The sequence below is a fragment of the Canis lupus genome, chromosome 15 (assembly GCF_048164855.1).
Source record: "Canis lupus baileyi chromosome 15, mCanLup2.hap1, whole genome shotgun sequence".
Taxonomy (NCBI): Eukaryota; Metazoa; Chordata; class Mammalia; order Carnivora; family Canidae; genus Canis; species Canis lupus.
This window is the reverse complement of record NC_132852.1, coordinates 20,765,353-20,779,713: the sequence shown is the minus strand read 5'-3', so window position 1 is coordinate 20,779,713 and position 14,361 is coordinate 20,765,353. Positions and strand designations below refer to the sequence as shown.

The following is a 14,361-nucleotide window of genomic DNA, read 5'->3' as shown; positions in this document are numbered from 1 at the left end:
ACTGTCTGCAGAGTGATCAACTCACAAGAGCTCCAGTTTTGCTTTCCAAAAGGTACTACTTTTTCATATGATCAAGAAATTTGGCAGTCATGAGGCAGACCGTGGTCTCTTTCTAAATTTCGAAATGAGCCACAGATGGCTTTCTGATAGCTCTTGGGACTTCTATGAACCAACATGAACTGATTTCAAAAGCCCCTCACTAGTCATAACTTATGAGGAATTTGCTTTTACAAAATGCCTGCACTCTCAATTCTCCCATAACTCATACCAGTTTACTTTTAAAATTCAGTTCGTACTTTACAAAGTGCTCTCATGCCTATGATTTCATGTAATAGTGTTTTTGAAGTTAATAAGATATTTTCTTAAATCTCATTTTCCTGGAAAGGGAACTGAAGTAGCAAAGTGGCAGAACTGTGTCCAGGACTCCAATCCGTTCAACCTTTTCAATGCGGATTCCACAGCGCAGAGCCCAGAACCTGACCTGCATGGCTACTTTCTCAACTTTAGATGCGTAATAGAGAATTTAATCCATACATATTCTAAGCCTGAGAGTCTTAGGGCTTCATTCTCTTGTGCAAGCTAGAAAGACTGACTGCAAGATAAGGCAGGTAAACAAAACAAATCTTTTTTTACCCCCATTCGAATAAGATTAGTCCTGACAAAATCTTACTCGAATGGGGGAAGATGATCTGGCCCAGCCAGCTAATCTGGGTACATAGGAGCCAGCTGGGCCTCCATGGAGCCTCTGGTTCTTCCTGCCAATATGAGTCTGAAAAGGCTTTGCTGTTTTTCAACTTACCCACTAGCCAACAACATGCTGCAAAACAGATGCTCTCATAATCACAGCAGTAACATTCCATGGACCAATGAAAACATTTGAGCATGAAAGTGGATCAGAGATGCAAGCCTGGCTGCGTAATTGCAATAATGTTCTAAGCTTCAGGCCTGAGAAAAATCAGTTAGGACTTTAAAGAAATCGCATTGAAATAAAAATAATAAATGTAATGTTCATTTGGAAGCCTATGTACAAGAATGGACTCAGTTCAGCTGGTGTTATTTGGAATTACTGTTTACTCTCTCATTGTGCTTATTTGATTTGTATACACTTTAAATAAAAGAAACAACATTCTGGACAACCCGTGTGGTGTCAAAGTATAGCCCACAGAGCACCTACAAGATAATCACCTTCATGGTCATTAAAAGTAGGTTGCTGGGCTCCATTCCCAAGCCGCCTGAGTCAGAACTGTGAATCAGCATTCTAACCCAATCTATTTTATTACACAGTGAAGTCTGGGAACCACTGTTCTGGACAAATGACATTAAATTAGTCCAAACTGAACCTATCAAAACTGGACAAGGACAAGTTAGGACAAGGAAGAGAACAAGGAAGACGACTTCATAGGCTTTGAAAACAGATAACCTTGGGAATGCCGTGCATCTGTATAGGTGACTTGTACATGACCTTTTACTTACAGACACAGCCAGCCAAAGGCTGAGTTTGGGATAGATGGATATGGTTGGGGAAAAATGAGCTAAGTCTCAGGTGGTATCAAAACTATCCTCAATTGGGACACCTGGGTGGCTCAGCAGTTTGGCGCCTGCCTTCAGCCCAGGGTGTGATCCTGGAAGACCTGGGATCGAGTCCCTCATTGGGCTCCCTGCATGCAGCTACTTCTCTCTCTGCCTATATCTCTGACTCTCTGTGTCTCTCATGAATAAATAAATAAAATCTGAAAAAAAAAAAAAAAACCTATCCTCAACTCAGTGAGATAAAGAATTCTCTTTTGGTAGATGGTTGGTTTTCATTATATTAACCGTTTTTTCATTAAAGTCCACTTCAAAAATCACTTCTGGAATGCTGTAACTCTTAACTTTAAAGTTAAGTCACTGTAAAGAGTTCTAAAATTACTTTAAAATACACAGGCTGTTAGGCCAAGACATTAATTTTGTAAACAAAACTAATGAAAGAATTAACACATTCCACAAGGTGTATGGTAGCCTCAAGTTCATAGACACAAGTGTTGATTAGACAATTTATATACTGTTTCTGGCAGAATCAAGTCACTTTCCTCTGATAATAACAAGTCCTATTTTAATCTAACAGTACTTCTTGAACTCTTGAATCAAATAAAAAGATTCCAAAAGTTGCTACCAACACAAAGGAGGATTTATATCACATCATTTTCTGATCTTTCAAGTATTTGCATCATGCTTTTCCTGTTACCGTGAATAGGAGTTTGGACCTACCTATCCTAGGTCCTTATCCAGGCACTTTGCTCTCTAGCTGTTTGATCTTAGGTTACTTCACTTTCAAACCTCAGTTTCTTTTCCTTCCTCTTCCCTCCCTTCCCTGTCCTGTCTTTTAATAAAATACTAACCAGCAGGTTTAGAGCTGAATATTGCTGTCAGGAAAGAGTTGGCATTCAATAAATGTTACTGCCTACTCAGCTCATTATTTTTATATATACAGGAAAAAATCAACTGGTCTTTTATATAATTATTATGGGAATTACTGTAATTCTTAGTGAATTAAAGGTTCAAATCCCATTTGTGTCATTAAATAGAAACAATTAGGATAAATGTATAGAGAAGATGTGCATTGTCTGAACAGCTCAGTAAAAACCGTTCTAAGTTTATATGAATGCCTGGGAATAAAGGCATTTCAAAGTTTTGAAATCTAGTTCACTTGACCAGATATTTAAGTCTCAGTAGGATTTAGAAGAAAAAAACTTAAATAAAAATAGATGGAAGGCTCTAAAAGGGATATACATTAGCTATTAATTCTGATGGCTAAAGATTTTGAAAGAAAATACCTTTTCTTCATTAATTTAGATAAAAATAGGACTCTAATGATGAACATTACCAAAAAGCAGTAGGAACCTTCAAAGATCATAATTATGGTTCTCTATTATACTGGTTTTGATCCAATACAACTCCTAAAAAAATCATTGATGTGTTTATCCTCTATCTCAGAGGCCAAATGCTTGCTGTGCATAACAGACCATTAAACTGAACTGTTATCTATTTCAAGGGCTGACACTTTCAATATGATCTAACTGGGGTGCTCAGACATAATTATAAAATGTTTCCAAGAGAATTACAGCTTGCCTTACCTTATATTACTATTCATTCCTAAAAACATACATGTTATTTTTAAATGGTTTACAGGAAAACAATTGTACACAAAAACCACTATTAGAATATTATAAGGATAAAACCAACTTTCTTTGGTTACCATCTTTAATGTGAAAGTCATTCATTCACTGAGGTAGTTAAGTGCCAGGCACAAGGTATCGGCAGGTGGAGCAGCAAATGTGAGGGAGATGCTGCCTTTGCAGGGTTCATGGCTCTGGACTGTGAGAGGAGGTCTAGAAACAACCCTAAGAACAGAGCATCCTGAAGGACACAGAAGGCACAAGTAACTTGCTTGAAAGATGAGGTAAAACTCAACTGAAGATATGGTATTTTAATTAGGACTTAGCTAGGTATTGTAGCTAGTGAGGAGTTTAAGAGACAAAAATAGAAAGGCAGTGAAAAAGGAGAGAGCATTTCAAGCAGAGAGGATAACATGTGCCAAAGAGGTCCAAGGAGGTATGAATGGACTCATGGCTGGGGCATGAGGAGGGGAAAGAAGGTGTAAAGAAAGGCAAAAGAATGTCCTGACATCCTAAAGTTGGGCTGGCAGGTTCCAGTCAAATCATACATGGTGCCTATAGTATATCTGAACTTTTTGTCAAAGCCCAAATTAAATCATTTATGTTTGTTAAAAATGTCTAGTATAGGACAGATGTGAGATTTTAAATACAGTCCTGGTAGCACAGAGGACAGAAGCAGTCCTGGAGCAAGGTGACCTGCTGGGTGACCACTGGAATATATTTGGGGTGACAAATTATGAGGCTTAAATTAGAACAGCAGGAGCCAGAAGGCTGAGGAAGGAAAGATTCAGGCGATACTCAGAACACAGATCATTATCATGTAGAGGATGGAGGAGAAGGTGTGTGATACTTTAGGTGGTGAGTGAATTATCAGGTCACTGCAAATGATGATGAACAGACCTTGAGGAAGAGGTCTGAATCAGGAGACACTGCAGGGGTTCTAGGAAGCAAGGGGCTGGAGAGTCAGAAAGGTCTGATTACATTGAACTGGCTCTCCTGGAGGCAGCTCTTCACTAGGCAAAATGTATCTGCAGCTTGAGAAAGAGAGAACTAGAAAAATAAATCTGTACATCATCACCCTATAGGTTGTAGTTAAAACCAGGGGAATAGATGGGATAACAGCAGATGATGAAACCCTCGCTCTAACACTACAGGGGCAAGTGAAATTAAGCTACATCCACTCACTAAGACTTTCTCAAGTCATTCAGCATAATCTAATAAAGATTATAAGGCAACATGGCAAAGTGTTTGACACAAGCTAAACAGATCAGAATACACATAAAATAACATGGATAAATCTCAAAGCCATTTTGCTTATGAAAAAAGCCAGACACAAAAAGACGAGAATGCATGTTTGTTTATATGAAATTCTAAAATACACAAAACTAACCTATGTGATAAAAATCAGATCAATATTCGCTTCTGGGGAAGGAGGGGTGTCATCCTCATCTCATGAGGAGATTTTCTGAGAGGACAGAGACCTTTAATACCTTGATAAAGATGTAGGTTACAAGAGTATATGTGTCAATAAGTATTCTGTTGTTTGTAAGTCATACCTTCATAAAAAAAAAACTGAAGATATAAAGTCATAAATATTCATATAAATACCCAAGAGAATATGCAGAAATAAAAGCTCTGTCAGGGGTACTAAAACCATTGGCTATTTTCCTTTCACTTTGCAATTTTAATTTCTGCACAACGTCCTTAAATAAAAAGAAATTTTAAAACCCTCAAATACTTCAAATGCCCATAAATATTTATCAATTACTTATGAAAATGAAAAGCTTATATATACGGGTTTTTTTTTTTTTGCATAGGAAGAAGAAAAGAATCTCTGAAATTAAGCAATTTACTATCTGAAGACAACAAGAAAGCACAAGATTAAATAAATACATGATTGTAAAATACAGAGGACTCCTTGGAGGGAGGGGAGCCTTGCGGTTCTGTTCTGAGCTCAGTTGGGTGAACTTGGCCATAGAGGACACTTGTGAGACTAACGAGTGAGACAACAGAAAAGTCGGTCAATGGAGAGGACAGGTTGGAGGCAATTAGATTCTGAAGGTCACTATCACAGACTCTACTTGGGTTTCGTTGCTCCTAAGTTTCAGCTGTTTTGTGTTTTGTTTTGTAGTTCTTAGTTTGGGAACCTTGCCTCTGTTTTCATAGAGAAGCAGAAGAAACATTATTCAACGGGAGAGTGACACCAACAGCCCCCACCCCATTATTTTGGAGAGAAATGGTGGCTACTTGGATGACGGTGATGGTAGCAGCTTTCTCGAAGTGCCTGTGGTGGATGAGGCACTATGCCAGTTGCTTCATACAGACTATTATTTTACCAAGCTCCATGACAATCCAGCAAAATATATAATAACTTCGCATTCCCAGTGAGGAAACTAGGCTCAAAGAAGTCAAGCAACTCCTAGCTGGGGATACACAGACAGAAATCCTAGACTATGGACTCCATCCTTACTGCAAGCACTTCTACTGGGCGAGGAGAGAATCAATCTTGTCTCACTGCCATTGGAGTCTGAAGACAAAAAAACAAACAAAACAAAACAAAAAAACAAAACAACAACAAACAAAAACAAAACCCAACCCAACTCAAGGGATTTCTAATAATACTTGGTCTAATTTCAATTCCTTACTGCAGTAGTCACTGCCCACAAAATAGCAAATGTGGGCAATTGCTACACAGCTGTAAACTGCACACACGTTAATACCTACTGTTTACTAGTAGGTAACACTCGGTGCCAGGCACTTTACAGTGAGTTACTTCCTCATGAACACCCCTGAGCAGATAATTTTTAGTGCCATTTGATGGAGAATGAAATTGGGACTCAGGACCTGTAATGTCACTTGCTCTATGTCACTCAGCCACTGAAGCTTTGGACCTAGACAGTGTGGCCACACAGTCTAACCACTTTAAACTACTGCCTCAGGATCCCTGGGTGGCACAGCGGTTTGGCGCCTGCCTTTGGCCCAGGGTGCGATCCTGGAGACCCGGGATCAAATCCCACATCGGGCTCCCGGTGCATGGAGCCTGCTTCTCCCTCTGCCTATGTCTCTGCCTCTCTCTCTCTGTGTGACTATCATAAATAAATAAATAAATAAAAAATTTAAAAAAAATCTTACAAAAAAAAAATAAACTACTGCCTCAAATTATAAAACTGCATTTCCAACTTTGCTCTGTAACCTATAGTCTTCCATTTCAGCTGATGCTACACACAATCCCACCGGCAGCTTTCCGAGTATCTGTCCTGGATGGTTTCATCAGAAGAACTACATAAAGGCTTCTCTTCTCTCCCCTCACAGGACTGAAACCATTCCCAAAATGCTTTTCGTAGTTCCTTCAGCAGTTCTACCTCATGACCCTGGAGCATGGTCACATTCCCCCTTGTCCTTTCCACTGACAGACATTCCCACTGTTGTCTCACTCATCACCCTGACAAGAGTCCTCTACTCCTGGAGTCACCCAGCTCCCACCTGGGTGACTGAACAATAGGCATAGGCCACCCACTGCATCTGGATACTCCAGGGCACACTCTCCTTATCACAGATGAGGTACAAACTGATGGCTACTTCCTGTCAGGCTATGTGACCAACTGGAGGTGCTAAGGACCTGGGTCCCAATTCAAATCATTTAATTGAGCTGTCCACTAAAAGGTAAGAAGAGGATCCCCCATTCAAGCAGCATGAATGAGAACAGTGTTCTGCTGGCGTTTCTGCCTCATTCTGGGGAGAGGCTGAAATGTGAACCATCAGGTAGGCTCATCTCCACCTCCACTGGGCCATAATGAACTCTGAAACACATACACAAAAAGGCCTCTTTCCTGACCTGCTCACTCTATATCCATTACGTTATTTAAGGCACAGACAAAAGCAAATTAAGTTGCTCATCTGGGTAATCAAGTTAAGTAACATGGCAGAAAGCCTTGACCACTACAGCCAGGAGGCTGTTTCTCAGCTGTGGTTTCCTTGAACTGTATCCCCTAGAACTCACAAGTCTTTGGGGTCCCGAAGTTTCATTTGTATTAAAATTACTTTTCTATAAAGAGTTCTTCATTTCCATAGCCTAAAATAAGGTCAGGAGAAAATGAAGCCCCAGCTAGGTATTAAGAACCTGGAGGGTTAGCTAGGAGTTCAGGGCTGCCTCCTGTTGGAAGGTGAAGAGGGATGAGGAACAGGGACAGGCCTTGGGCCCACGTTCATGGCTATCTGATCTTTGCCTTGGTGAGGGTGGAGTGCTGCAGGGGCAGAAAGACCTCAAAACTTCAAGTCCAGCAAATTACATCTACAGTGCTGAAATTCTAGTCTCGTCCAAAGAAAAGTGAGCAGAGCTTCTTTTAGAACTGGACAAACACAATTTTCATCTCTGGCTGTTGCTTTTGCATTATTTATACACATCGCTACTCACACGTTAAGAGGAAGCTGCCAGCATACATAGAAATTGCAAAGGGCAAGGAACCCAGCCTTTTAATGAACAACTCCAGACCTGGCTGAGGCTAATGCAGGAAGCTGATTCTGTAGGGCTGAGGTGCCCGTGGCAGACAGGGGAATCCCAAGACAGCTGGCTCACTCCAGCACAGCAGCTGAGGTAGGAAAAGGCAGTCCTGAATCTGTTGCATGAGCCCTGAAGACCCCTCCAGGAGAGACCAGAACTCAAATGGAGCTCAGCCTGGGAAGAGCAGCAATGGGTGATGAGTGCCACAGACATCAGAGGCACAAGCCTACCAGTGCCCCTACTTGGGTCCTTATTCACCACCAGCGCTGTTCATATTGTGACATTAGCACAGAATAGGCCTTCTTTAGACAGGCAACCCTGGATGCATTGCATCCTTTTTTTCTATATACTCACTCCTAGCAAAGTGCCCTGAGCAAGTATAATGTGAGTGCCATAATCAGAGAAGGCATTTTCTCACCATCCTTCTATATGGACAGAGGTTCAGAAAAAAATATGATGGGATTATCTAACAGGAACCCACACAATCACAAAAATCACTCTGTCCCTGCCTTCAGGAAGAGCCATGTTTTGGTCATCAGAAGCTCTGCTAGGCTTAGTCAGATGAGTGCCAGGAATTCTGTGAACTTGAGGTCAAGCTGCCAAGATTCAAAAGAAATGTTGATATTAAGTGTTTGCACAGATACCAGAGTGGGACAGCTAACAACTGCCAGCATGCAACTCCAGCCACAATGCAGAGAGGAAAACCAAATTTTCCATTCGTCCCCTCATCTTATAAAACTTAGGCAGAAAAAAAAAAAAAAAAGGCTCTTACCTAGCTCTCCTCGAAGGTTAACAAGTTCTTGAGATAGGGTTTTGTGTTGTTTCAGTGCTTCCTCCCGCTGCAGAAAACACACATCAAGTTACTAATGTTTTCAAGAGGGTCCCTTTCAGTAAGGCACACATTTGTTATCACCAGGAAAATGAGACTCAGAACGGAGAAGCCAAGATATGAATCATTTAGGCTAACAGTTTGTGTTGTAAAAAAACACAGATGTCCCTTAGTTGTTAAGGAAATTCATGTTTCAAAAAATCTTTATTTTCTCAGGTCCCCATGAAACTTTCGTTTGAGGCACTTTTAAAAATATTTACTTTGAGCCATGCTTCATTGCTGATTCGCAGAACCTTTCAGCAAATGCATACTTAAGTCTTAATGCATTCTCCTCCTCCAAGGGCAATAAAGCACTAATCAGTTTAAGATAAATATTTAATGTTCTAAACATATGCACTTATATGCACTTTGTCCTGTATTTGCAAATAAAAAAGTTTCATTATAAGGTCAATCCTTCTAAAAAGAAGATAGAAGTTTGTGGTTAAGCTACAGCAAAAAAGGACCCTTTAAAAAAAAAGGCAAAATTAAACTAATTTTACCCCGTTCCACATTATTTTTCTAAGGATTATTATATTTGGGATCAGCTATGATTGTAAGGAGATGTTAGAGAAACAAATCAAAGAAAATCAGGCAACTGTTTCAGTATCAGAAAAAGCTATTTATCCTGCAAAAAAAGAACAATTTCCAAGTTACCACAACTCAAAGCAATCTCTCTCTCTCTCTCTCTCTCTCTCTCTCTCTCTCACACACACACACACACACACACACACACACACACACACACACACACGTATAGCAATAGATACAGTTTCTTAAAAGGTAGATTCCCTACCATCAGGGCATGACTGAGAAAAAAAGCAGGATTCAAAGCTCTTTGAAAATGCCCTTACTAGATCACCCAAGACGGAGCTCCCGCCGCATCTTGATCACACTATTGCAGAGATCATGAGACCCAAGTCTTTTGCGGGCAAAAGTTGCTTGTCATTCAAAGCATTCCCCCCCTAATTCCAGACAACCTCTGCCTCCGTCTCTGACATTCTTCCAGAAAAGCACTATAAGCAAATACTAATTACCCTTGTTGCTGCACATGGAGCATAGAGGCACATTTTGCTGCTGGAGCAGCCCATTTCCAGCTTCTGTCTCCAACTGCCCCCACCCCCCGCACTGTCCAAGAAGTGCACAGGTGGCCACACCACCCACTGGTCGGTCTGCCTACATTCAAAGCTCTACCAGGAGGAGCGCCATTGGTCCTCGGGAACCTTCCTTCCCGTCCTGCAGGTTACCGTATGCCTCTCTCCTGGCAGAAGCTGATTCTGCAGCCTCTGCCTTTGGCACGAGCAGCCTGCGATTACTTAAAGCCACAGCCCTTCATTTATGAAAAACGAGAGCCAGACATTAGACTGATCGATGGCCACTTACTTAAATATCAGCTGGTACAGTGGAAAGAAAAACTGACCTCCTCTGCCTGGATGATGGAGTTATTTTTAGATTTGTGAGCCTTTTTAGTCTCCTCTTTAATTGAGGACGTTAGATTATCACACTTACTAGGAGAAAAGAAAAACTTGTTCTCCAAAACCTGTGGACGAGAGGAGCCTATGAACTAGGTGAAGAGCAATCCAAGTGTGTGTTTTGTGACTTACAATTGAAAATGACATTAGGATGCAGCGCATGGTGTTTGCCACGAAATTTAATCAGGATGCTTTAGAACATGGTCCGCTGGTGTCTATAAAGGTAAAGTGTGAAATGCTGATTTGAGAGTTGGGGATCAGATAACCTTCTAAAGCTTTTACTTTGTGATGGTCTCTTACTAAAGACCTAAGGAGGTTAACAAACAGTCACCAACGCTGTCTTACGGATAATTAACAGTGATGAGATTTAAGGAACACTTCTTCATGAGTCCATTTTGCCATTCTTGGGATTCTAGATGCTTGATCTTTATTTATTTTTTTTTTATTTTTATTTTTTTTATTTATTTATGATAGTCACAGAGAGAGAGAGAGGCAGAGACACAGGCAGAGGGAGAAGCAGGCTCCATGCACCGGGAGCCTGACGTGGGATTCGATCCTGGGTCTCCAGCATCGCGCCCTGGGCCAAAGGCAGGCGCTAAACCACTGCGCCACCCAGGGATCCCATGATCTTTAAAGTGAAGTATTACATGGTTCTGAAATCCCAAATCAGTGAGTCCCAGTTTTTTAAAAATGAACAAGTCAGGAGTTTTCTAATGTAGAAATTAAACTGAGGAAAATCAAGCTGGATAAAATTGGAAGAAAAGTATAGAAAAATGCATACAATACACGTTTCTCCTGATCTCATAAACTTAAGCCTTAATTTTGTTTGCTTAGTAATCTAGGTCAAGTAAATATAAGCAAGTTTTGTCACTCAGTGTCAAGAAAACTAAAAGACAGTATAATACCCATAAACAATCCTGCAACACATTAAGAAACTTGCTTAAAATTCCCTTCCCAACGAGAGTTAATTTTCTAGTAGAAGGCAAAGCTGCAAGAAGCTAAATTACTTTTCAAACTTCCAGAAATGTGAAAAGTGAGGACTGGAAAATTAAGTTGGTATATCATTTCCAGGAGTAATTTTGTGAAAATGCTTACATCTTAGCCCAAATACATACCATGTGATCTCTTGGCTTATTAAAGAGATTTCTGGGGACAAGGAATTTCAATCCACATGAACATTTCCCCCCAGCTCTACTGTGCTCACCCTTCCTGTACTAAAGCCCAGAAGCCACTGATGTCTCTCTCCCAAGCTCTGTCAATCTGAGTACATGGTGGCAGGAAAGCCGGGAGGTCATCTCTGTCTCTTGTCTAAATGGGTTGTTCCAAACTCAGTCACGTCTTCCTAAGGTGTCATGAATCTATCACACTTTTTCTATTACTGCTACCTCCACCATTCATTCCTGTACTAGTGAAAGCAACCTTTCCCACGACCCTGCAGAGGGCTGCTAGATCAATGTCCCATATTCTTTGTACACATAAATGCCCTTCCTCACAAAGAGTATTCCATGGAGTACACGAAAAAGAAACTTTACCCTAGTTCCATGAACCTCAGTGTTCCACTACCTGTTTAGACTCACATCCCTTCCTGTTTTGGTCAAGTCATGCTTGCCATGCGTGTCCTATCTCCACAATCTTGGATGCATGGTCTTTATCTGACCTGTTATATAAACTTTCAGGGAATACTCCATGTCAACCATAGTCACCATCTCCTTCCCCCCAAAGCCTAGATAAGACATTTATCTTTCTGAATTGATTGGCAAGTTATTACTCTGTACCAATTAATCAAGGACCATTCCAAATGCTAGGGAAAACATGGAGGAAATTTAAGATCTGGTTCTCACCTTCAAGAAGCTTGGGATGGGGGTGCCTGGGTGGCTCAGTCAGTTAAGGGTCCTGAGATCCAGTACTCTGTTGGGCTCCCTGCTCAGTGAGGAGTCTACTTCTCCATCTCCCCCTCTGCTAGTTCTCTGCCTCTCACATCAATAAATGAGTGTTTTTTTTTTTTAATTTAAAAAAAGAAGCTTGAGACCTAGATAGAACTAAAATGTCCATACTCAATTCTTCAGTCATCACTCAAGGCAGATGACCTCATCTGGGGGGAAGCAGTACAGAATAATGGAAAAACCAAGGGCTTTATATATGATCCTATGTGAAATGCCACCTGCAGTGCCCACACCATAGTAAGTGTCAGCTTCTGCCTCTCTTTGGGAGCTTGCCCTTTAAGATACCTACCCTTCAGTTGTAGATGATAAAAACACATTTTGTCACTTAGGTACTGATTGCCTATTTCTTTTTATTCAGCTGCTCCTATATCAGTGTTTCTGCCTTAGATAATAAACTCTTTATAGTCTAGATAATAATTTTTTTTAATCCTCTTTGTATTTTAACCTACAGAATTCCACACAACGTGCAAAAAAGAGGGAGGTGGGAATCTGGATAGAAATATGCTTTCGTACGCATGCATTAAATATATTAAGTGCTCCAAGGAAAAAATGGATTCACCATAATTTAATTAGGAGGCCCTGGGACACAGGCACTTAATCTCTGGCTGCTGTCCCATCAGTGGGCCTGAATTTGTTGGCTATTGAAAAGCATCAACAGCACAGGGGATTTTGCAGAAAAGAGTCACGTCAGATGGCTCAGATGTGTGCTATCTCTGACCTCTCCTTCCTGCCACTCACACAATGAATTATATCCACTCTTTTGTTGTTGTTGTTCTGAGATATTTTTACTTATAGTAAACAGTGTCACTCCAAATTCACCTTATTTGGCTGCTACTTTACGTTGGATTTCACTTTGGCTGTTTGTACAGAACACTGCACAACTATGCAAGGATAAACCAAGAATGGGAACAAATTAAAACTAGCAATAGTGAGTACTCTGGGAGACAGAAAGCATGGTATTAGTTTCCAGATTGATGAGATACTTATCAGAACTTCTACGTAATGGGAATCCCTGGATGGTTCAGTGGTTTAGTGCCTGCCTTCGGCCCAGGGCGTGATCCTGGAGTCCCGGGATCAAGTCCCGCATTGGGCTCCCTGCATGGAGCCTGCTTCTCCCTCTGCCTGTGTCTCTGCCTCTCTCTCTCTGTCTCTCATGAATAAATAAATAAAATCTTAAAAAAAGAACTTCTATGTAATGAATTATGTCTGCCACAAAAGTGGAAAGTTATAGTTGTTAAACAGACTTGCAACAAAAAGATAAGTCTTGGTTCTAGGATTCCCTATAATCAATCTTTACCCATACTCTAATGTTCTAAAACCATTTAGAAAAACAATAAGATACATATGTATATATAGATCAGTCTACATCTACAATCTACATCTTGTCTATACATCAATCAATCACTTCTATAATGGGTATGAGAGAATCAAAGGGTTAAGAGGAAAATTGTTCTGCAGAATTACTTAACTTTTCCCCTGGTTATGTCTTTCCTTTCTAACTGTTTTATAATAGTGCCCTGTACATATTAGGCAATCAGTAAATATTTGTCGATTGGTTATAAAGAGCAAAGAACATTTACATAAAGACTTTACATGTTCATCTCACATCTGGGAGTTCACCCTGTCCATTCATTTGTTCATGCAGGCATACACTGCACATCTGTTATGTATAAAGCCCTACCATAGATGCTGGGTTGGTTTCCTAAGAAAGAACTAGACACAGATCCTGCTCTCAGTGAGCTTCTGGTCTTAAGCAAAATGATTACAGATGGCTATCTGTAATATATAGTAGAGAGCAACAGAGAAATATAAGTGCTCCTAGCATCCAGAAGGTGAACGGAATAGAGAAATAGAAGGACCAGGAAATAGGGAGGTTTTTTGTTTTATTTTGTTTTGAAGACTTGTTTTAGAGAGAGAATAAGAGACAGACTGTGAGAGAGTGTGCACGTGCATTCATGTGTGCAAGTGAGGGGAGGGGCAGAGGGAGAGAATCCTCAAGCAGACTCTGCTAAGCCTGGAGTCAGATGCATCCATGGCCGTAAGATCAAAACTGAGCCGAAACCAAGAGCCAGACGCTCAACAAGGCACCCAGGTACCCCTAAAAGAGAGTTTTTGATTTTAAGAAATGGAGTGGAGTTACAATTATGTGGGCATTAAAACCTAAATCAGATGCAAGATGAAATTCACATACAGTTAAAGTCTCCCAGAAACTCATTAAGAGTTTGCCCTGTTGGGGATCCCTGGGTGGCACAGCGGTTTAGCGCCTGCCTTTGGCCCAGGGCGCGATCCTGGAGACCCGGGATCGAGTCCCACGTCGGGCTCCCGGTACATGGAGCCTGCTTCTCCCTCTGCCTATGTCTCTGCCTCTCTCTCTCTCTCTCACTGTGTGCCTATCATAAATAAATTTAAAAAAAATTAAAAAAAA

The 14,361-nt window shown here is 40.8% G+C and overlaps 1 protein-coding gene across 8 annotated transcripts in view; it reads right to left on the bottom strand.

Annotated features, from left to right (window-relative positions):
• Positions 1–14,361, bottom strand: part of MTUS1 (microtubule associated scaffold protein 1) — a 166,735-nt gene that overhangs the window by 22,029 nt on the left and 130,345 nt on the right. For 7 of the 8 annotated variants that reach the window (XM_072776164.1, XM_072776167.1, XM_072776165.1 and 4 more), the window contains one exon: positions 8,429–8,495. In XM_072776164.1, coding sequence (XP_072632265.1) covers positions 8,429–8,495 — 67 coding nt within the window. Of the gene's footprint in view, positions 1–8,428; positions 8,496–9,558; positions 9,796–14,361 lie in introns of those variants that run through there. The other variant, XM_072776170.1, reaches the window with a different exon arrangement.